This window comes from Mesocricetus auratus, unplaced genomic scaffold, assembly GCF_017639785.1.
Source record: "Mesocricetus auratus isolate SY011 unplaced genomic scaffold, BCM_Maur_2.0 Super-Scaffold_6730, whole genome shotgun sequence".
Lineage (NCBI taxonomy): Eukaryota > Metazoa > Chordata > Mammalia > Rodentia > Cricetidae > Mesocricetus > Mesocricetus auratus.
Genome location: NW_024429184.1, coordinates 89,933,068 through 89,956,168, shown reverse-complemented (window position 1 = coordinate 89,956,168; position 23,101 = coordinate 89,933,068). Strand labels below are relative to the sequence as shown.

Here is a 23,101-nt window from a genome sequence, read left to right as displayed (position 1 = left end):
GGGCAAGCCAGCAAGCCACAAGATCCCCTGCCTCTGCCTCTGCCTTGCCAGTGTTGACACGACAGGTGATCTGCCCACTGTTTACATTGGTGCTGGGACTCACACTCAGCTCTTCTTGCTTTCACAGCAAGCATTTTACTGACTGAGCCATCTCAGCCCCATAATAATAATGTCTAAATTTACTCATCCCTGTGCTTTTGTTCATATATACATATATATGCATATATGTATATATGTGTATATATACATATACAAACATACACAGGAATACTTCATGTGTATATCTTGTCTTTTAGACTTGTTTGTGAGTTACTATTATTTCCCCCTACCCCCAACAAACACCACACACACACACACACACACACACACACACACACACACACACACACACACTGTTTCTATGAGTGAGTCTGTTAGACAGTCTTATCACTTTGCAAAACGTTTTCTGATTCCATGGTTGCTTTAAAAAGATTGCATCCTTCCTGCTGCTATGGAGACACTTCAGATCTACGGCACAATCGGGTCATTTTGTGTAGGAAACAGTAAAGCAGTGTCCTTCACCTGGCATTGAAACGGGCAATGAAATCTGTTTGCAAACAGAAGCCAGTGTAGAGATTAGTGGGAGGCTGCCTCTGAGGACGGAGGCCATTGTTCCCAGTGTTAGGCGCTGGCACTTGTTCTGTTCACAGAGAAGCTGGGGCGCCAAGTTGGAACAGCAGTCAGGGGGTCTGGTCCCCCGCTGGACTAGAGCCAAGGACCGGTGCCGGTGACTAGGGTATTACAATGTCTTTCATTTGGAGTGGCAGCCCTGCTTCTCCCTCCCTTCGCCAGCTGGAGGGAGTGTCTCCGTTCTCACAGCCAGCCTCCTGGTTAGTATTTGCTGTGCTGTGCTGTGCTGTGTTGTGTTGTACTGTACTGAGTTGTGCTTGTGGGGGAGCTCAGGCTTCCTCTACCTGTGTCCCCACTCCATTTGCTTTGTGGCTTTGTGGTTTCCTTTTGTCCCTTGCCTTCCTGGCAACACCTCTGCTTAGTGCCATGTAGCTAGCTAGCTAGCTTCCAATTCAGAGGGGAGCCCCCCTAGTTCCATCTCAGTCCTACTCATGCCCCAAAATGTGGTCATTTAGGATGGTTCTCTGAGTTGGGGGTGGGGAAAGTGCCATTTTTTTTATGATGTTGGTGGTGGTTTTTAAAATCAATGTCAATTGATCTTTGTCACAGCGTTGTTTTGCATGAGTGGCATACTTACTATACTGGGTTTTTCTCTTTCCCCTGTTAAAAGGTAAATGTGTTGATGAACTAACTTTTCATTTTCAGAATTTTATAGGTCGTTTTTACAAGTTGTGTTTCTTTGACTTTTGTGCCTATACAAATTGCGTGTTTGTGTGTGTGTGTGTGTGTGTGTGTGTGTGTGTGTGTGTGTTCCTTCACGGAAAGTGCTTCATGTTAATTTAGAAGGATGTTTTGTTGGAGCTGAGCTCCAATGTCTTGTTGCTGTATTCTTGCAGTATGTATATTTAAGGTGAATGGTACATGAATGAAGATTTTTTGAGTGATTACTTAGGAAAAAGAAAAAAATTAGTTTCCTTTAGTTATGATCCCAGAGAGTGAGTGAGAGAGAGAGAGAGAGAGAGAGAGAGAGAGAGTGAGAAATATCCTCAATGTTGTTCTTTTATAAAAAATACTCTTCAAATGTCAATGTTGACATAAGAAATGAGCTTTCTGCCCCCACCCCACTTGAGCACACACTTGCAGCAGGTAAATGGGAGCCAACAAAGTTTACTTCCTTCTTGACAAAGTAAAACATTTTTAATGTCATTCTCTGAAGGGGGTTTTTGTCTTCTTGGCTCTCTGTCAGTAAGTCCCAGCATTTTTCCTTCGGGTAAGCTCATGCAATTTAGCGTTTCATAGTCATAAATCATGAGTTTCATAAATACAGTCCCTCCCCATCCATTTTGCGTTTTTAGAATAGTCTCAAATAATTGACTAAATGTTGCTTTTATTGCCACTTTGAAAATTGCTTTTATGAGGAAAATGTTTGCACAAATGTGAAGAATTTGTATTATATTAGTTAAGTGTCAGTTCCAGCACAGATGAAGATCACAGAATAATCTCTCTTCCAGACGCTGAACCCGAAGTGGAACGAAGAGTTTTATTTTAGGGTAAGTGTTTTCTAATAATTATTATTTACATCTAGATTGATATATCAAAATAGACTCATGGAAAGAAAACTAGATAGTGTTTTAAGTAAGAAATTTCTCTTAAGACAGGAAATGTTTGGGTTAGGTAGACTCAGAATGTGTCCCAAATTTTGAAAATCTGTAGAGGTTTCATTTGAAACTGTAGAGGAGAAATAAAAAAAAAAAAGAAAGGTCAGGCTATCATGTTATTTTTTTAACTCAAACTTTTCTTTAAAAATAAGAATAAAATAAATCTTTGGGGCCTGATTAATTTCAGTGTTTGGTTTGTCTGTCTTACAACCTTTAAAAAATAAAATTTGAAGAAAAAGAAAGGCAAAAAGACAGTGCAACTTATAAACAATAGTTGAATGATTTTTACGTGATATGGATTATGAATTGCTCATCCAGAGTATAGAGATGATTAAAAGGAAACATTAGAAATTGCCAGTGATGATGCCAGGTGTAGTTCATTGGTAGAGTACTTGCCTAGCATTCTAGAAACCCTGGGTTTGATCTCCAACACTGCCTCTCCACAAAAGATAGAAAATTACCAGTTATGTTCTGGTTAGAGGGGAAAGATTTTTAATTCAGAGAGCTAATGTATGCAATTACTTTCAGTACCACCAAATGGAAGAACATTCCCTCAGCCTCCAGCACCCCGTTTAGAACAGCTGGATACTGAAGCTATTTCTGTGAATTAATGGAGACTGGTGCTTACTGGTGTTTGCCAGAAAATATGTGGAAATATTAAGTCCCTTGGCCATCTAATTGGAAGAGAAGGAGGCCTTTCCCTTTTAAAAATGAAAACTGGAGTTGTCTGTATACCTGTGATGCTAAAAAAGACTCAGCTCCAAACTGCTCCAGCTTAGGCCTTCTTGGGACTGTATACTAAGAACCACAGGGCCAGCAGAGCCCATGAACACAATTCTGCCTTCTTCCTTTCAGTCATGATTGGATTCTTCTGTGCTGTGAACTTGGATGACTTACCCTGCATCTGCTTTCTGTTATGTTTGGAGCTGGAATAGGACTTTGAGGCTTTAACACTTGGTAGATCCCATGTTCAGCCTCTACCAGATACAGTTTAGATAACTTTGTGAAGGACTGAAACGCTGTTGGGGCCTGGATCTTTATTTATGCTCAAATACAGAAAGCAGCTTTCTTGTGAAGCTCAATTTGCATTCCTTCAATTTGAACCACATTGTGTGGATTTTATTATATAGAAAGCTTTTTCAATGAATCTTACCTATAGGCATTTTTCTGTTTTTCTCTTTAAAAAGATCTATGCTTTATTCCCGCACACTTTTTTATTGAATGCCTCTTGTGTGCCTGTTCCTACTATAGACTGTTGATGCCTTTCTGATAAGTGTGAGTCCCTTTGCAGAGCTGATGAACAGACAGTCACCCATCTGCTTCTTCTATTGCAAAGCTGTCTGCAGACACAGGGCCAGGAGCTCAAGTTGAGCACATGAACTCTCCGTGCTACGATCAAATATAATTTTATTCCATGTTCCATTAGGAACCCAAACCTAACATTAGACCCAATTCACATGCCTGCCACTACCACTCACAGCTTTTGGGAACTTGAGGACACCAAACATTTGCAATCTCCTGGATTCCTTTACCCTGGAGTAAGAAAGAGAAGTCATTTCGATGTAGACTTCCCTGATTGACAGATGAGAGTGTAAATAGCCATACCTGGTGCCATGCCTGGCAGGATTGGTAGTTAGTCAGTGGCACCTGAGTTTACATGATGAAACATAGGTTATTTTGGTAAGTTAGGGTAAAGAGAAAGAAACAACAAACACTGACAACCCTCAGGGCTGTGATTTTGCTCTAATCCAGGGCAAATCCTGGTTGCTCAACATACTGGCTTGTGGGCTTCTGGGCAAATTGCTTCACCCACTGGGTCTCAGTGATTTCTGTGTGAAAATGGAGTAATGGTTACACGTGCTGGGTTGTTGGGAGAATTAAGTAAGGCCCTATAGTGTTAGTAGTTCAGGAAATAATAGTTGGAGGTGTGGCACAGTGGTATATAGCTGTTCACATGTTCATCATTGCCATCTTCAGGCCAATGAGCGTAAGACCTTGATTTACAGATATGAGGGTACCTTTGTAGAACAGATTGGGGTTCTTTTAAGACTGTTAAGAAACAGCAATAAAGGTATTGTCTTTTTCTGGTATGCCTAGATATTCAAGGTAGAGTAATAGCAGATAAGCAGGTCAGTTGTTGATATACAGTGGAGTCCAGTGTGCTAGAAATCATCCTTAATTCTTCCTGTCTCTTAGAGCAAATCAAAATGATATCTGTTGATTTTGAAATGTGGTTTCTGTCCCTTTTAGGTAAATCCATCTAATCACAGGCTTCTATTTGAAGTATTTGATGAGAACAGATTGGTAAGTCCTTGGCTTTGAGTTTTGCTTTCTTTCTTAAAAACTGAATTTTTCAAGTAGCACCCCTGAGGTCCTCTGGGTCACTCACAGTGGTGTGTGTGCCCCCAAAGAAAACTGGTTTTGTCTCACCACTATTTAACTTCGAAATTCTGGAAAATATTTTTGTGTTGCTAGGACAAAAAATTTATTTGGGTATGTGGGTATTTTTTACAGATAATAGTAATAAAAGTTACCTACAATGGCCTCATCCCAAATACTTTATTATGCTTTGTTTAGGGAACACAGGTTCAAAGGTGCTTCTGTAAGGATGCCACCAAGCCTGTAACCAAGCCTCGTGGCCATTTAAAAATGTTCCTAAGACTTAGAATCCCACAGTGAGTTCACCAAAAACTCTATGGTGATTGTCTCTGGGGAAACAAAAATCTAATTAGCAGCATGTAGTTAAAGCACATCTCCTTAGCAGCTGAAATCAAACAGTGGTCCCTTCTCAAGAAAAAAAACATCTTAGAAAGTAACTTCATAAGACTAGATAAGGGCTGGAGGCATGGCTCAGTGGTAGAGTACTTGCCTGGCATGTGTGAAGTTCCATTCCCCATTGTGTAAAAACAACAAACCCATACATGAAATAAAACCCATCGTAAGCAAAATAAGAAATCCCAAAGACATGCTCCAAGATAGCTGATATAAGAAACATTTTATATATAGATTTATAACACGTATGTAATTGACATAGAATATACAGTACATATGTGGTGGTCAGAGGACAGCTTTGTAGGATTGGTTTTCTCCTTCCACATTTATGTAAATTCCAGGGACGCAGGTGTCTGGGTTTGCTTGTACCTCTATTGGCTGAGACATCTTGCCAGCTCAGTAAGTAGAATGTTTACATCAAATTCTCATGAGCCGAGTGTCCCAGCTTTGAAAATGAGCACTATCAAGTTATGTGTAAGCCTTGACAGCACTCTCAGAAGTGGGAATAAACTTCAGGGCACTTGACCGATTATACTCTTATTTACTGCCCTGCCTGAAAGGAATGTGCATTCATGAACTCATCTTTCTACCAAATTCAATTGACACGCCAAAAATCGTAGAATAGCTTGAGGTTGACAGGAATTATCATCAAGAGGATTCTTGAGACAAAGTTATGCACTCCCCAGTCATTAGAGATGAAACAACTCTGCTTCGGGGACTGAATGTGATTAAATGCCAGTCAGGGGACACACAAGGTCAAACACCTGGTCGTCTCAATGTCAGCCTATGCTGGGGAATAGCCAGAACCTCTACCCTTAATAAAAAATGTGTGGGTGGATGTAATCTGATGTGCTTGGCTTTAGTCTCCTGAATGGAAAACTAACAGATTGCACCTCCCAACCTAGCATCTTTTTTGGTTATAAATAGGGGATCGTGGTGGCTTTGTTGAAATGGAATCTGTCATGGGGAGGGAGGGTCGCTAGGAGCACTGAGTAACTCTCATGTGAATTGTTCAGTGTAGTCCCTGCCTCTCATCCTCTCATCTAGCAAGAGCTTGTAACTGAGCTGGTGACATTCATTGAAATAATGCAAGAAGTAAGTCTATGCAGGGACAGGGCCTCCACAGTCTGTTACTTACCTTCTGATTCAGGGAGGAAAGTCGTTTTAAAATGAGACAATGGTCCAAACTTGATGTGAAAGTACCTCTTAATGCTCTTCTACTAAGAGAAATTTACAGTTTAAAAAGTATTGGATTTCCCATTTGTGTGATCTAAAATGACGATTGCAGTTGAGTGTCCTTGCTGTGGGTAAGAACTATTTTTCCAGACTAAAAGGGGGTTTTGAATACAGAGTATTTTTTTAAAAACTATGAGCAGTCATATTTTACATGTGATGCTTAGCCTTGCCCCCAGGCTGTCTGCCGAGCCGCTACTATGCATAGAATGCCAATGGTGGGGTGGTTGCTTTTTTCTTTGTTGGCTGCTAATCCAGTGAAGACAATACGTGACTAGAGTTTACTTGGAAGTTCTGGCATTGAGCAGACTAGAGTCTGTCTAGGTCTCACAGAGGTTATTTTTTGCAACAAAACTGTGCTTTTAGGAAGCAAGTTCGTGTGTGTAAACACAGGTTTAATCCACCACAATCTCCACTCCAAAGCAGTTAACAAAGACATGCCTTGTAGATTTTAATATAAGTTTTTGTTACTCTCTGCAGCCTGGTATTTTGCCCTCCTATTTTTTTTTAAGTCCCGCCTAAATAAATCTTTTTGTTAAAGAACTGGTGTTTCTGGATCGTAGGAAACAGTATATTTAAAGTGTAGAGAATATTTTCAGGTTCATTATGAATCTCCAATGACAGGATTTGGGGCATACACTTTTAGTTCTCAGGGTTTTTCTGGCTCCTTGCAGACAGCAAGATTCGAGGTTTGTGCTGAGTTCTCCCTGGAAAACAGCTCCAGGCAATTCTTCTGTATGATATTTAAGTTAAAGGACTACAAAGCCCACATACACACTGCTCTTCAATTCTCTCTCTCTCTCTCTCTCTCTGTCTATCTGTCTCTCTCTCTGTGTGTGTGTGTGTGTCTGAGAGAGAGAGTGTGAGTGTGAGTGTGTGATGTGAGAGAGATTGTTTTCTCCAGGTGGGCTTCTTTTCTCTGTTAACTGCTGTCTGGCAATCCTGCTGTATGTGACGCACACATCCCTCTTTTAATGAAGAATGTGTTTATAGTAAGTAGCAAGAGCTGGGCCAGGGTCACAGCTGGCTGTGCAGTGTTGTGCCCCCTGTGCCTTCACTTGGCTATTTTGTTACTTGTAGATCATGGTCTAATTATTTCCCATTAAAGGGACACTAATTCCGTAGGGTGTGTAATCGTATTTATAGTACATTTTATTACTCTGCATTCCCTCGTGGTAGTGTAGTGCTATCATAACAGAAACATAACATTTGATGCTTGAGCAGGCTCGCCCTGCAGCCGAGCTGTATTTCACTTGTTCTTTGGTGCGGTGGGGAGGTGGAGGACATACCTTGGAGTGCTCGTGCTTGGTGCAGGGTCCCTGGCATCAGTAAGGGAGAGGGACCTAGTGCTCTAGGTAGTTGGGAAAGCCCTGCTTGCCCTGTGAGCATGATGGGTCAGATTTACAGCGGCATGGCTGTTGAGTGTGTTTGCTGCCTCAGTCAGCTGCCCGAGCTCCCTGCTGGGCCGCCCCTTTCTGACACAACAGCAGCAGCTGGGAAGGTGCCCTTTCAGGCTCTTGCTCTTCAGAGGGGGGGAAAACAGCAAGAGAGGGGAAACTTCACTAAGTCCAGAAGCTGGCATTGGAGGGGGAGCAGGCGGTCATGTGTCTCCGGCCATCCTACCCTCTGTCACAGAGTAGATGAGAGCTTTTTGCTCCTATCCAATCATGCCTGGAATGCTTCTTGCCACTTGGGCTATTTCTGCTATCTGTCGCTCTTGGTGCCGCAGTGCTAACGGTTTGGCAGATGGGACGCTTTTTCTTGGAGTTGGTGTCTTTGGGTTTTGACTTCTGGCATTGCTGGGCGTGTTGTCGCTCGCCCTCTCCCTCCTGGCCCCCCTGGTCACCATGGCCCATCGGCTTCGGTTTCATTTTGGCTCTGGCCGCAGCAATACGGCCCCCGAGTCTGAGATTCTAGACCAGGAGAGAGAAGAGGACTTTTTCATGGCATTCCACACGCTGCCACGGAGAAGCAGCCCGCACCCCTTCACCCAGAACACAGGGGAGGACAGTGGCCTGCAGGAGGGCGTGGGTGCTCTCAAGCGCAGCTCCTCCATGTTCATACCACAGCTCCTGGCTGGAGTGGACACCAGGCCCACCCGAAGCTCCTCGGTGCAGATCTCCCTGCAGCGCAAGGCCGCAGATGGTGCCACAGACAGCTGCGTGCCACCCGAGGGCCCTGAGGACAGGCCCCCGAGTGCCCAGGCTGACCTCGGAGACCAGGCCGCAGTCACAAGGGTCTCGGCTCAGATCAGCTCATCGGAGCCTTCTCCAGTGGACACTCCGGGAAGCTCCCCTCCAAGGGCAGCCTGGGACCCAGGGACCGTGATCAACGGTACTTGTGACCACCGTGGTCAGTGTCCCCGCCTGGCTGAGGATAAAGAGGAGGCCACCCCAGGCCTGCGCATTCAGCACAGAGCCTCCAGTGCCGATGTGCGCCAGGTGCGGCTGCTGCCCTTCGGCCCGGATGGCCAGGCAGAACCCAGACGCTGGTCCCTCCAGCATGTTCCAGACGCTTCTGGGAGTTCTGGAAAGCGCTGCTTTGTCTTTCAGCTGCAACAACCCCAGCAAGGCACTCTAGGGCTAGGAGGTGACTTCAACTTCGGCTTCACTGGCACTAAGGGGGACAGGTTGGTAAGGTATCCACGCATTCGGCTGGAGAGGAGCACATCATACCCCACCCAACCCCGAGCAGGCCGGGCTAGCCCCACCGAAGACCGAAGGACCCCAGAGGCATCGCCTCGGGCCAGTAGGATGGTTCCTGAGATCCGCAGGACAAATTCAGAGAGGTCCCCACAGAGTCCAGGATGTATGTTCAAGATCAGGCAGGATCAAAATGCAGGACAGCAGCATTTCCGAATTCTTGTGACTCGGGGACCTGAAGAAGCTCTCCAGAACCAAGAGGAGACCCCCAAGAGCCCTGGACACTCTGGAACTGGCGCTCCGGTAAGTCCGCAGGTGCACATGCTTGAGTGACCCAGAAGGGACCGGGCCAACCCAGAAAGCATGGTTATTTTACAGCGCGGTCCTCTCATGAGGGAATGTCCCTCCCTGTTGGAGTCAGTGGAACCCAGTGTTTTGTAGCGGTCCGTGGAGCTGGTTTGCCTTTCTGAAAATACCTTTTCTGTAGGTCATTGATGGGAAAAGGCTCCATCTGTTTTGGAATCCCAAGTTTAAAACACCCTTTTTAGTTTTCCTTCTGAATGAAAGAATTACAAAAAATACATTTCTGCTAAAAGTCAAGTCAGTGCCTAAATATGCTGATGTTGGAAGCGATTTGAATGAAACCTTGCTTGCAAATTTGGTCCCTGACAACTCTCAGATAAAGCCGAAAGGCTGTAGGAACAGGCATTTGAGACTCTTAATCGAAGTTGTACTTGGTTCTTCCTAATGACATCACTAGTCCTCATTATAAAATTTGCTGTTGTTGGCTTTTATGCCATTAGGCTATTCTGATCAAAAGTATTGTCACTGCGGGGAAGGTGTGTTTTGTGTGCAGGTTGGCAAAGTTAGAGAAAGTTGTGGTGAGGACTTATTTCACAGCAGTGTGACTTAGCACAGCCCACTTGAGTGGCTAAGCCAAGGATGCTGATAGGGAATAGTGCCTTGTCTCCAGCTGCAGAAACAGACTCCTAAAGAAGATTCCGGCTTCACTGCATGTGGGTTTTTGTTCATTCCCTCTCGGTGAAATGGAGTACAGAAAGACAGCTGCTGACTTCCCAGCCCGTGGTGACATGACACCTAGTGAAATTTTAATCAGTCAGGTTTCCTTGTGCTAGCTGTCACTCATTGAGTGTTTTCCCGGAGAACAACCTCCTGTTTGTAAATAACCCTCTCCCCAGAACTACATGTGCTTCATAGTTTCAGGATTGTGAGATGCCTGTGGGCCTTTTTATTGGGGTTTCAGTGTGTCTTGTCTTTTTAAAGTAGGTGGCTGAGTTGGTCTCCTAGAATACTGTGGCCCTTTATCAGTTTGTGTTTGGAAGTCTCTCTGGTGACTCAAGCAAACTTTATCGTTCCTCCATTACTGATTTTTTTTTTCCACCCTTGGGAAGGAACAAACAGATGTGAAAGGCAAATGGATTTTATTCTTATTTTCTTTACGTCCATTAAGTCTTGAACCTTTCTTGGTCTGAACCAACTTCCTCTGCTCTGATACAAGTTTTTGTGAGTTTCGATAGTGTAGTTTGTTTAACCTACCCCAAGGAATGAAACAGTTCCGAGCTTTATTAGACCATCACATATGTTCAGCCAGGTACACCCACCGATGAGGGGTGCCTTTCCTCGGGTTGAGGTGGCCACTGAAAACTGCAGTCGTTGTGATGTTCGGGTGTTGAGGGCAGATACAGTTACATGACCAAACTCTCAGTCTAGAATTTTTAATGAAATTATAAAAATAATATATCCTAAAATAATATAGATTTTAAGAAGGCTCATCTAACTTATAACAACTATGTAGAGCAGCGGTTCTCAGCTGGGACCCTTTAATACAGTTCCCTGTGTCATGGTAACCCCCAGCCATAAGGTTATTTTCATTGCTACTTCATAACTGTAAATTTGCTACTGTATGAATTGTTATGTAAATATCTGATATGCAGAATAGTCTTAGGCAACCCCCGTGAAAGGGTCATTTAACTCTCAGAGGGGTTGTGACCCTCAGGTTGAGAACTGATGATGTAGAAGAACATTCTGGAACAAAGAGCTTGCCTTGGGGACAGAGGGCTACCTAGAGAACAGTCTTTCATAGACATGTACTTTGGATATGTAAATAATAAGCACATGGTTGGCACGCCAAAGCTTTTCTTTTGAGCAAAAGACTTTTCCTTAGAAGCAAGCAGACATGGTTGTGTACTATCTGCCAATTCACCAGTTTTGTATGTGTATCATAGGGACTGAGGGTGTCAGGCTTGGCCAGCAGCTGCCTGGGCCTTGTTTATATTGAAGGAAAACATCCACTTGGGCGCTTCTACAGTCTGGCTGGCACTAGCCCCCATTGCTGTTTCCGATATCCACTTCTTTAGTCTAAGGACATTTCATCATTAGTTTCAATGAAAATTTAAGTACTATTGATTCAGTCTGGGTTGAGTGATGTAGAAAAATCTTTTGATTTGGAATTCCTTGTGCACAGTGTGCTCAGCTTGCCTGTAAACGGGCCTCCCAAACGTTATGGTGTGGCCAAATCTAAAAATGTTACCTAGTTGGATTCTTAGAGAAAAATTCTAGGGGAATTCTGTGTAAGAGTAGGCTTTCCCACGTTGGTCACCATCCACAGAGGAAATCTGCAAAGCCATCGGCTGTAGTAAGACCTCCAGGGTCTTAGAATGCACCCACTGTGTCCAAGCAGTTCTTAGATGTCTCTTAATGAGTTAGTTACTGTCTTAGATCAGGTTTTTAATCTAAGCTTCTCGACTGTATTCGAGTTATCCTGAGAAGGCTGTGCCATCTTTACTAACACACTTTATACACAGAACTGCCAAGCTCTATTTCTCAAGCCTGAACAGCCAGCTTTCCAGTACAATTGATACTATTAAGCATTCAAGGTCTTCCATGGATGTGACATAGTTACTTAGAGGGGCTGAGGATTTCTTAATTTTGCTGAGGGCCCAGAAGCAAAAGCAGGAATTCTCATACCTGCCACACATAATAGTAGAAGAGAGAGGCTTACCTTCCTCCACAGGCGCTCTGAACGTCCCCCAGAGTCTTCCCTAGCACAGTGGCCTTTTGTGAATACAGACGAACTTCAGTGGAAGGCAAAGGAATATGCAGAATAGTTTTATCTGGAGAGAATTTCAGTTTAGTGTCTCCTAGAGAAGAGGCTTTTACAGAAAAAAATATGTTAATATTAGTTTTTTATAGCTATTAAAAAAAACAGTCAGTGAAAATTTAGCCATCAGTTTATTTGAAAAAAAATAGCATTGTAATGGGTAAAGGGGAAAGTTGTATTGCTTTGATTGACTTGTTTTCGTTGTTTTGTTGGTTTTTTTTTTTTTGACAGACTTTGTAAGTTTTTGTTTTTGTTTTTCTTCCTTTCAGGTGTATTGAGGTATATTGATCTCTCTTTGTGAGGTCATACATGAGAATAACCCAGCACTATATGACTTAATTTCAACTATTTTAGCATTGTCTTAAAAGTTGTATAGGCAGCACATGGGGTGGACACTGTAGTGTTTGTCACCCGAGACAGCTGGCACTTGGAGTGACAGCTCATGGTTTGCCACTTCACGGTTGAAGAACCTTATTCTTATTCTCATCTTACTCGGGAAGTAGGATGTGTGGGGCATAGCCATCTTACTGGGCTTTGCCAACCAGCCTGTGGAGCACTGTTAAGCCACTGTAAAGGCATGAGGTAGAATCATGTGTGATGACATTACCATTACTGTATTCTATAGTAATTTATGTGTATATGATGAGAGCACACACACACACAGTACACAGCACATACTAAGCCTAAAGGTAGTTTTAAAGCTCCTTGTGATACAGCATACTTGGGTGAAAACCATGGAGCACTACTGCACTGTCCTCCTGGAGTGGGAGGCAGTTGGGGCCCTCAGCTGCAGGCACTTGTCTGGCTCTGGAGCCTGGGAGAGTTAAACCCCTTCTTCAGCATCCTCTATCATCACTGAACATACCCTACCCATCCCCCAAGCCCCTGTAAAGTGTCATTCTTGTTAGTTAAAAGCAAGGAAGGCTGTCTGTACAGGAGCTGGACTCAGGACCCAAATGGTACCTGTGAGCAGTCAGTTCCTAATGAACAGGGCAGCGTGCCTGGATGGCCAACGAGGACATGTTGACCTCTGTGTCTCATCAGATTCTTCTCTTCCATCATCAGGTCTTTCCTAAGCACTTGCACCCCAAGCGGCCCTATAATAATTCAGTTCTTAAAAAGAATTGAGTAAAGGACCTTTGATTCTATTTCATGGTTGTTTGTTTTTAATCTTGCAGACATTTTGACTGCACATTTACTTCCTTTGGCCATGTCATTTTGCTGTGATGGATTTCCAGTGGTGAAGGTCACACACACTCCACATAGGCAGAGACATCTGTGGGAAGTGTCCTGATTGTGTGACTTTAAAGTGAAGGCGCTGCTGGAGACAAACCTCAGTAGACCCTGCCTAACAGAGAATGTGCTCATGGGTGCAGCTGTTGGATAAGCCTTGAGGTCGAGTTTCCAGGTCTCTAAAGTCAACCTCTAATCTCATGATACATACTAATAAATTTAACTGTCTCTTCATAGGGCCTCATAAGGACAAAAGACATTTATTCCTTAATATTTGTCTTAAAATATTAGACCCCTTGCATGGTCCTGTTTGGTTGGCTATTTTTATGTGGCCAACACTAATCTGAGTGGGTCCTTACTACTTGTGACAATTGAAGCCACCAACTAGATTCTTTTAATGAAAATAATCCATATTCTTGCTGGAAGGGCTTTATAAAATTCTCTAACTACATAAACTCCTAGTTGTGCCACTTGAGACAGTGGCGATGATAAGGGAAGGCGAAACTCATAAATGATGCTGAAGCTGTTGGTTGAGTACACAGTGACAGGCACGAAATTTCTTTAATAAATGCCAGAAGACTGGCATCATGAGACATTAATTAGCATGTTACAATCCTTGGGTTTAATTCACACAAGAGGTGTAGAAATGTATGCCCCACCTGGAAGAAACAACCGTAGACAAGAAGCCCGCTCACTGCCTTGCATACCCCTCTTGAGGTATCAAAGGATGGAGCACTAAAGGAGAAATGGTGAAAGGTGGGCTTCCTAGTTGGTGAGATTGCTAAAAGGGTTTTACAGACGCTCCTTTCTCAGGTTCATTGTGTAATTATGTATGAGGTTGCCACATACTTGATGGCTTCACTTTGAATTTCTTGAGCCAGCTGAGCTGCAGAAGAGGTATGCTTAAGGGAGACAGGTGGCCCAGTCTGAGTGGGCCTAAAAGTAAGTCTCTGTGTCCTGGCCAGTTTGAGGCTATGTCCTGAATCCAAGTGTCTCTTAGCAGCACCACGTTTGAACAGGAAGTTAATTTGGGGGATAGAGGGTGGAGTAGATTGAATTTCAAAAGGCCTGCTTCTTAGATGGGGATCATTCGAGAACTGTACCCTGTTCTGAGACTTAGAGGTCAAATGCTCCTATTTCTCAGTCAAGGGAGCCAGAGAGATCAAGGTATAATTAATTTGGAAGGAGCCCTGATTCCATTGATTTGATGATTGTTGTTAAATTTTGAAGCTGAGATACTTCGTGTCTCTGAGGCTGGAAATGTACTAGGAAAAAAGCTTATGGTGTGAGAGGACCTGGGTTCCTCTTCAGCAAATTCAGGGGGTGGGGGTTGATTTTGTAAATGGAGTATCTGGTTTTGCTCCCAAAAGCACAACCGTCGTTCATTTTCCAAAACCATTCAGTGTTTAAGTATTAGTAAAGAATACAAAATTCTACCACATAGCAAGAAAATAAACCTCTCTGGGAAAATCCTCATTCCAGAAATCTTAAAATTTATACTGCCAGTTTTGTTTTGCTTTTTTTATATGTGACCAGGAGTCCCGTGGCTCTTGCTTGTTTATAATAACTTGGAGGCATCTGTATGAACCAGAAGCTGTCCTTTCCTAAGGACTTCTCCGTGCTGGGGATAGTCAAGATTAGTGGTGCTTGATTTAGCCCCATCCTGCAAGGAGGATAGTATTTCTTTTTATTCTAGAGATTTGAGAAGTGCAGTCCTTTGAAATATATGTAACAGCCCATGCATCTTGCATTTGCCCATTTCCTTGACTTTTTAATGCTTGACATCTCACTTCTAGAGTTCTTTACCATGTTCCTTTAGAATGCAGGGTCATATATGTACCACTTAGAGAGGAAGGAAAATGCTTGGTCCAGAGGTTTAGAATTTAGTTGAGTAGATGCTTGAGATATGTCAGAAATATTGGAATATGCATGTTAAAACTCTAGCCTCCTCCCTACCCCACCCCACCCCCCCAAAAAATCTAGAATTTTTTCAAATCCAGATTTCAGGCTAAATGTTGCATCACAGAACTAAAATACTTCTTAACTTCCTTATCAAATTAATACCAAGTGAGTGGTAGACTAGCATCACCAACTCTGGGCTTCTCTTATTTATTATTTTATTTATCATTTCCTTTCTTTAATAAATAAAATGGCTTCATGGCATCATGTGGCCTTGTGCATCATGGTTTTATACTTACTCAATAGATTGCATACAGCCTCAACCATTTTAATTTAGTTTAAGTGTTTCAGATGATTTAACCCCATATTAATTAAATCATGTCACTTAACAATTGGAGATTGCTGATGGCAGTATCCATTGATATGGCTTTGGAATGTTTCTTTGAAAATTAGCTATTTTTAAAATCTGAGGTTAAAGTTCTGTGGCTCGAATGTTGGAGTTAGTTGAAATGAAGTTATAATCTAATCAGAGGTCTTTATGAAGGCATACTTGTTTTCTGCTTTGTTTTGAGGTGATGGGGCTGAACTTGATGTGCTGTATATGCTAAGAAGGTCCCCAATGCTGAGCCACACCTTGCCTCCTTTTACTGTATGCTTTTTAAGTGTTATTCTTGCTTCCCATAAAGTTACAAAAAGCAGATGTGGGAGAAAGAAGGGTTCTGAGAGTATTGTACTGCTGCAGTTGTGTCTAGGGCCCATTGGAAATGAAAAAAAAAACTCTTTAACTTAAACTTCTTCCATATATTTATCACATTGAATTTTGCAAATTTTCATTTCTACTTTCACACATGTGTAATAGATGAATTGGTAGTTTTTTTTGGTTCTGTCTTTGTTTTTGTTTTTTAGGGTTTTTTTTTTTTTGGCCTTTTATTTTATTTTTAAAATCCTGATCACAAGAATGTCTTCCTGAAATTAAAGTACTTGTATTTTAATTCTTGTTTGATAGCAATTCCTGTCATACATATTGCCATTAAACTTGGAGGGTTTTTTTTAAGCATTTCATATTTTAAAATCTCCCCTGCCTCCCAAATCCCTATTACAATCACATGAATACCTGTTACCCCTAGGTAGCCAATCAGGAAAATCAATTGAGACATTTCCTTAAGAGTTTTGACTTTATTGCCTAGGAAGACGATTTACTTACTCGTCTTACTCCCTCTTGGCAGAGACAGTTTAAGTTAAACATCTTCATACCTGGAGTTCAGAGGGCACAGGGCCATCTTGATCCCTGATGAACAGTTCATAATCCCTGTAAAAATAGGAGTTACACATGAATGAGAGAGATGCTGAGGTGGTGTGTGGTGGTCCTTGCCCATAATGGCCTTGTACTCTCAGAGAACTTCTGATGCAACACAGGGACACTTAAAAAAGCAAGATGCCACAATGGCCCCATAGGTACTGACCCAGGGACTGTGGTGTCACAGAAGTTTCTGCCTCTCCAGAACCCAGGAGGAAGTGTGACTGATGGACAAATGTTGATCCTCTTGAGAGTAAAACATTCCATCCTGCAGGGAAGCTCCTTAAACAGGAAGGTAGACAACTTCAGAAAATTCCTGAAACTGACCAGACTAACTAGGTCCCTCCCTCTCAGAGTAAGAATGATGGCTGAGATTCACTCTCAGACAAGCAGAGCTATGAAGAAGATTCACACCAGACCATCTGCCTGGAAGAGGTTTAGAACAACCGAGTCAGTTAGAAAAGACTCTCCATCCTGTTGAACTGCCTGAAGGCTGTGCAGTGTGCTCCAGGTCCCTAGCTTTTATGAGCTGTCACCTATATGGGGTGGACGTTAGTGTCTGAGTCATTTCTGCTTCTATAGTAACCCTAACTGGTTCACCAAATTAAACTTTGAGGGTATCCATACTTTGACTTGTCATGGGGTCCTTATAAAGGGTGAGCAGATGTATATGTAGGGTCTCCCCCCGAAGTTGTGTCACACAACAACAAGACAGCTTATAAAAAGATACATACAAGGAAATCAGTATTTCATCATGGGGATGAGGGTATGTAGTCGCTTAATCTAGAAAATACCTGAGTCTGGGGGGAGTGAAAGTAAGGGTTACAGTCTTTCTTTGGTCAGGTATAAATTGGGAAATTTTGAAAGAAGATTGCATTATATATGCATACACACATATTGCACTATGTATGTATGCATGCATGCATGCATATTTTTTAAGTCAATGATAGAAAATCCAGAGTCACACCTTTCCCACTTGCCGTTGAGGACTGCAAGGTCAGCCTGCCAGGAGGAGCCCAGGCAATGGTATAGATGCAGCTCTGCACGTGGTATCTGTATCCTGGTGATGAAACAGAAAAATCCTGAGTGGTTCTAAGGGGGAGGAAGGGGAGGAAGGTTTCATTTGGCCCACAATTCCAGTTTACAGTCCATCCCTGCAGCGAGGTCATGGCAGCAGAAACTCAAAATAGCAGAGAGAAATGAATGCATGCATGTTTAGTACTCATCTCACTTCTAATCTTAGACAACCCAGGACCCAGAGTCTGTATATTCCCATTTCAATTAAGATGAAACTACATGGATGTGTCCATGGGCTGACTTAATCTAGAAAGCTTCTCATGGAGACTGTCACCAAGTTTGGATTGTGTTGTTAACCGTTAAACGTAAACTCATAGATGGTGTACAGAGCCCATCATGAAGTGGCATCGCCATGGGGTGCACAGATAATGGAGCATATGGAGATGGAACGCCATAGAAGGGCTCTGGTGGGTAGACATGGACTGTAGTGGCCACTACACTAAGGCTGCTCAAGGCTATAGGAGCTGAGAGCCAATGGGGAAGGCTGTTGTCAGCTAATGTCCCCTTCAAAGATGGAAGGTCCTGGTCCCTGACTTACACTGCTATCTCTAACCCTTCCTCCGTCCCCAGTCATTCTCCCGAGTACCAGGAATAGGAGGTCATCTCACCTCAGTATTTAACCTGACATTTTCATTTTTGCAATGCCTGGAAAATGGGGAGCTTTTATGCTCCTCCGGGGAGTGTTATTTCGAGCTGTTTTCTGCTGCCTGTGTCATGCCAGGATGTGGGTGGATGTATTTTTGCAGCTTTGCAGCAGGGAGAGTCAGCTCCTGATTTGCAGACCGCATTTATTATGGGGCATATTGTCCATTGATGAATAATGTGTGGGCCACAAAGCAGATATATGGCTTTTAAAATGGCTCATTTATCCTGCAAGCTTCACCCGTGGTGTGAGGCAGGCTCTTCAGAAGCACTTTCTGGGAGCAAGGTCTGGAATGTATTCTCCAGGTTCTGGGTCGTCAGCTCATCCTGTGCCTGCCACACATTTCGTTGGTCCGCTGAGGACCTAAGGGCGGGCACATGACAGTCTTAAATCCACTGGAGAAAGTGGGGAGTTGGAGTGGCTGCGCAGGAAATAGACATTCCTTTGAGATAGTGCAAATATTTCTTACAACGTGTGCTTGCAAAAGGGGGGAACAGACAACATGATTTCTACGGAAGTCCTATGGGTGTCATAAAGTAATGGAAGCTAGCTGATCCCCTTTACTGTGGCGAAGGAACCAGGCCTGTGTAGAGGTTCTGTGTGGGAGGAGAAGAGGTGTCTTGGGGCCGGGAGGAACCTCCCACTAGGTATAATGGGGCTTGAGAGCATTCCTTCAGTGGTCCTGGACACAGTGGGGTGAAAGGGTGGAGTGATGCTCAGCTTCCCCCACCCTGCATCTGCAGGTCAAGGACCTCCTGTCACAGGAACCCCACTGCGTGTTGTTTTCCCTTTGCACAGAGTTCTTGTTTTGCCTGATGTGTTGCAATCTGCAGTCAGGGGCCAGGTGACATCTGTTGGAATGCTGGTGTGTGTTGCCAAGCAAAACAGATGCAGGAAGATTTGCCAAAGTGGGAAAGAAGGGACAGAGTGGGCAGTAGGGCCTACAGAGGACAGACAGCAATAATGGCAGTATTTATAGACCGGGGATCTAAAGTTTAATACCACGTTGCTTTAAAACCCTTAGGAAAACTAAGTGCATGCCAGTGTTCCCAAGCATGTTGAAATGGCTACTTCATTCTGCATCCTGCATTCAGAATGGTGTTTAAATGGTTCGACACAGCAGATGTGATTACATGGTGACGTTTTGTTTTTCATAAACCACTGGCCACCAGATTTTTTTTAATCTGTATTTTTTGTCCATTTTGAAACATGGTGGAATAAAACCTAGACTGGCCTAGAATTTGATCTATAGCTGAGGCTGGTCTTGAACTCCCAGGGTTCCTGCTTCTGCCTCTAAGTACTGAGGTCACAGGACTGTGCCACTGTGACTTGCTACTTATATTTTATGTTCATTTATTGATTATGCTCACTTAACACTCAGTGGGCTAGGATCTTCAACAAGCAATGCAGTCAGATTTGCAGACTTGTATTGATTGTGATTATCTAGTATGAAAAAAAAATACTTGTGACCAGTGTAGGTTTGTTGCCTATGAAGTAGTAAAGGATTAGTTATTTTTCTTGTTATTTTGACAATACTAGACAAGAAGCAACTGAAGGGAAGGGTTTTCTCTGATAAACATTTAAGGGGATACAAGCCATTATGGCAGATATGGGTAGGAGATCGCTGGTCACATTTCATACATAGTCAGGAACCAGAAAGTAAGATGAGTTATAAAACTTAAAGACCTGCCCCTGATGCCTCACTTCTTCTGTCTAGCAAGGCTCTACCTCTAAAGGTTCCCCAGTCTTCCCAAACAGCAGCACCAGGGCAGCAGTGTTCAAACGCAACAGTGTTATCGCCTGGAGTTATACACAGGCAATTCTGACATATAGTCAGGGATAAGGTAAGTGGATGAAACTGCCAGCATAGACCTGTTTAGTTAGTAATAACCATGGATGTGACAACAAGTCATCTGTTCTTGCCTTCATCACTCACCAGTCTGCATGTTATGTGGGGTCTCTTGCTGGGCTTAGGAATGTGCTCCACAAAATGAATTCAGGATACAGCTTGGTGACACCTATGTATTAAAGGCAGAAGGGTATTCTGTTGAGTATTGTCAAATGTAGAACAGAGCTTATCTCCTGGAATAGCATAGAGGTGATAGGGTAATTTCCTCACCAGTTTCCAACTGTTAGAAGTTCAGTGAAAGTGGGGTTCTAACTCTAGCCAGGGCCGGGCTGGTCTGTCATGTTGGAGCCTGGACCCAAATGACTCTCTCTCAGTCACTGCTTTATCTCCCTGCTGCAAATATTAACTGAGCACATTTTTGTGGCTTTTGAAATGCCACTTCTTGAAAGAGGAGGCCTGGTGTTAGATTTTTATAATTTCAGACAGAGTCAGGAAGTAGTTTCTTCTTTGTTGTTGGAAGCAGAATATTAAAAGTAGAAGAGACGGTAAAGGTTCCTTGGGTCACCTTTTTTAAAACAAAATATTGTGGTTCCTTGTCCAAAGATATGCAGGTAGCACTAGAGTTTGGGGTTTGGTGGGCCTGATGCCCAAACCACCCTCTTACTGATGTTTGGGGTTTAATTGTGGTCAAATCTGGTCCATCTATAGTCTTTATTGAATGAACCATGGAGGGGTAGCTTGACTTTCATCTTGCCCAGTAGCTCACATGTTTACATTGCTCTCTTTGATGCCATCCTGAGTAGGCAGTTTCATGCATGCCAGGGTTTTTACTCAAGATGACCTTTGTGACATATTATCTATATGATCTGATTATTCTTAACATCACTGCACATATCTGTTAGCAAAGTTGGGACTATGGAGATGGCTCGGTTGGTAAAGTGTCTTGCAAAAATAAGGATCTAAATTGATTCCTAAGACCCACACAAAAAGTTTGACATGAGGAGACAAGACAGATCTCTGTGGTCCCCAGCTATTGAGCCTGACCTACTCCAGGCCAGCAAGAGATTCTGTTTAAAAAGATGAGTGGCACCTGAAGTGTACCTGAGGTTGTCTGTCCTCTGTCCTCTGTACACATATACTCCAGTGCACACATGAGCTGTGTACAGGCACATACACACACACACACACACACACACACACACACACACAGATAAATGCTGGTGGAGCTCATAAGACAGGCACACGCTTGCTGCTATTTTGATGTCCTCAGTCCCCTGTGACATCAGAGATGTTCAGAACTCCTTCCTCAGTTCTGTGCTGATCCAGGGACAGTTCTTGCAGCTCTCAGAACAGTGGCCTTGTGGGATTTGCTGCTTCTTACCTGGTGAGGATGCAGAAGGCGGTGAGCTAAGTTTGTGACGTTCATAAAGAACGTGCAGTCGAGGAAGAAGAACGCAGCGGTTTGGAAGGAAGTACGTGCTGCCGTTTCTGCCTTTCTTCATACTGCTTTTCTAGTTCCCTCTCTGTCTTCATCAAGCATCTCTACAATAAAACATTTTTAGAAGATTGGATACTCAAATTCAGTAAGATCGCTTGACCCTGTTCGACATGAGCTGTAATGACTGGCCCTTATTAGTGCTTAATAACTATAAATAGATAAATATTAGCTGGTTTTGTTACTGCTCCCTCTGAAAGAGGGGACAAGAATTCCTTATAGACATTTAAGGACTGAATTTGCAGCATATCTACCTGCTGAGCTGTTATGAGCAAACAGATCTTAATTTATATTTTTTTATTGCCTTGTAGGAAATGACATTCTTTTGAGGTTTCTACCGTCCTATAATGGAGGAGCCCTGTGGGAAAAAATCGATAAAAAGTGTTTTTGTTTTTGTTTTTGTTTTTAATTTTATGGCTCGCTTGATAGACCAGCATCAGCAACTTTTCTTTTTATGACTTCAGGTTAAAGGACTTTGGAGAGGCAGAGGTTTATTCACTTCTGTAAAGGCCATTGCAAGATCACTCTTGGGTAATAGCTACCTTTCCTGTGGCTGTATTTCTTAAAAATTGTTCTCTCTAGTCTTCATTAAACCCAAGTAGATGGAATTTTAAGTCAGTCTTTTAGACACATTTAGAAAACAAATAGTTTTAAAATGATTTTATTTGCTATTTTGAGACAGAGTCTCATGTAGCCCAGGTTGGTCTTGGACCCCTCATTTTCCTGCCTCCAACTCTGAGTTCTGGGATTATAAACATGCTTGGCTGTGCCCAGGGTATACAGTGATGGGGATCAAACCCACGGCTTCATCATGCTGGGTAAGCATTATACCAGCTGAGCTACATACTCAGCCCTACATAAGTTTAAGATAACTCATACTAAGTGGGCTTTTCCAAGAAGGCTGAGGTCAGTGTAAATTGTGGAGATGATTGTCCAAACCGAACACGGTTGGAGGTTGTGTGACCAGTTTTGTCACTAGAGTTCCCGCCTCCAACGTCAGCTGTACATTTGCCTTTTCTTAATCACCAGCATAAAAGTGCACCTGAGTGAGGGTCTCCCTCATCAGGGTTATCGGGTTCGCCTGCTGATAATGATTGTATTAGAATGCGTTTCTCTTCCGGCTGTATAATATGCCGACAGTGCTGACTGAGCTTCTCTCCAATCTCGGAGTTTCAGGAGTCTATTAATAAAGCATGTGGAGAGAATTGGTTGCTAATTTTGGATGTGCTTGAAATGAGATTGTCAGCAAATTTTAACTTCAGATCCAGGACTACAGCTTGCTATGTATTGAACATCATCCTTAGAATAGAAAATAAATGCAGAATCTCTGAAAACTAGAGGGGAAAGTTAAATACTTTTTGTATCTTAGATGTTATACTTGTCAGTGTTACTTAAGAACATTGATGTATTTTTTCTTTCCTGATTTATTTGTGTTAGGATTTGATAATATTAATTCTACTAAACAGAGACTGCAAGTCTGTACTGGTCATGAATCCTTCACTGAAGAGGAAAACCTAATATTTACTTCTAAACCCTTCTGAGTAAAGCGTAACCATGCATTGTTCCTGCCAAA

At 42.9% G+C, this 23,101-nt stretch overlaps 1 protein-coding gene across 11 annotated transcripts in view; it reads left to right on the top strand.

The window, feature by feature from the left end:
* Nedd4l (NEDD4 like E3 ubiquitin protein ligase) overlaps window positions 1–23,101 on the top strand; it is a 319,440-nt gene that overhangs the window by 181,516 nt on the left and 114,823 nt on the right. For 5 of the 11 annotated variants that reach the window (XM_040741708.1, XM_040741707.1, XM_040741706.1 and 2 more), the window contains 2 exons: window positions 2,121–2,159; window positions 4,518–4,571. In XM_040741708.1, coding sequence (XP_040597642.1) covers window positions 2,121–2,159; window positions 4,518–4,571 — 93 coding nt within the window. Of the gene's footprint in view, window positions 1–628; window positions 870–2,120; window positions 2,160–4,517; window positions 4,572–7,826; window positions 9,218–23,101 lie in introns of those variants that run through there. The other 6 variants (XM_040741710.1, XM_040741701.1, XM_040741705.1 and 3 more) reach the window with 6 other exon arrangements.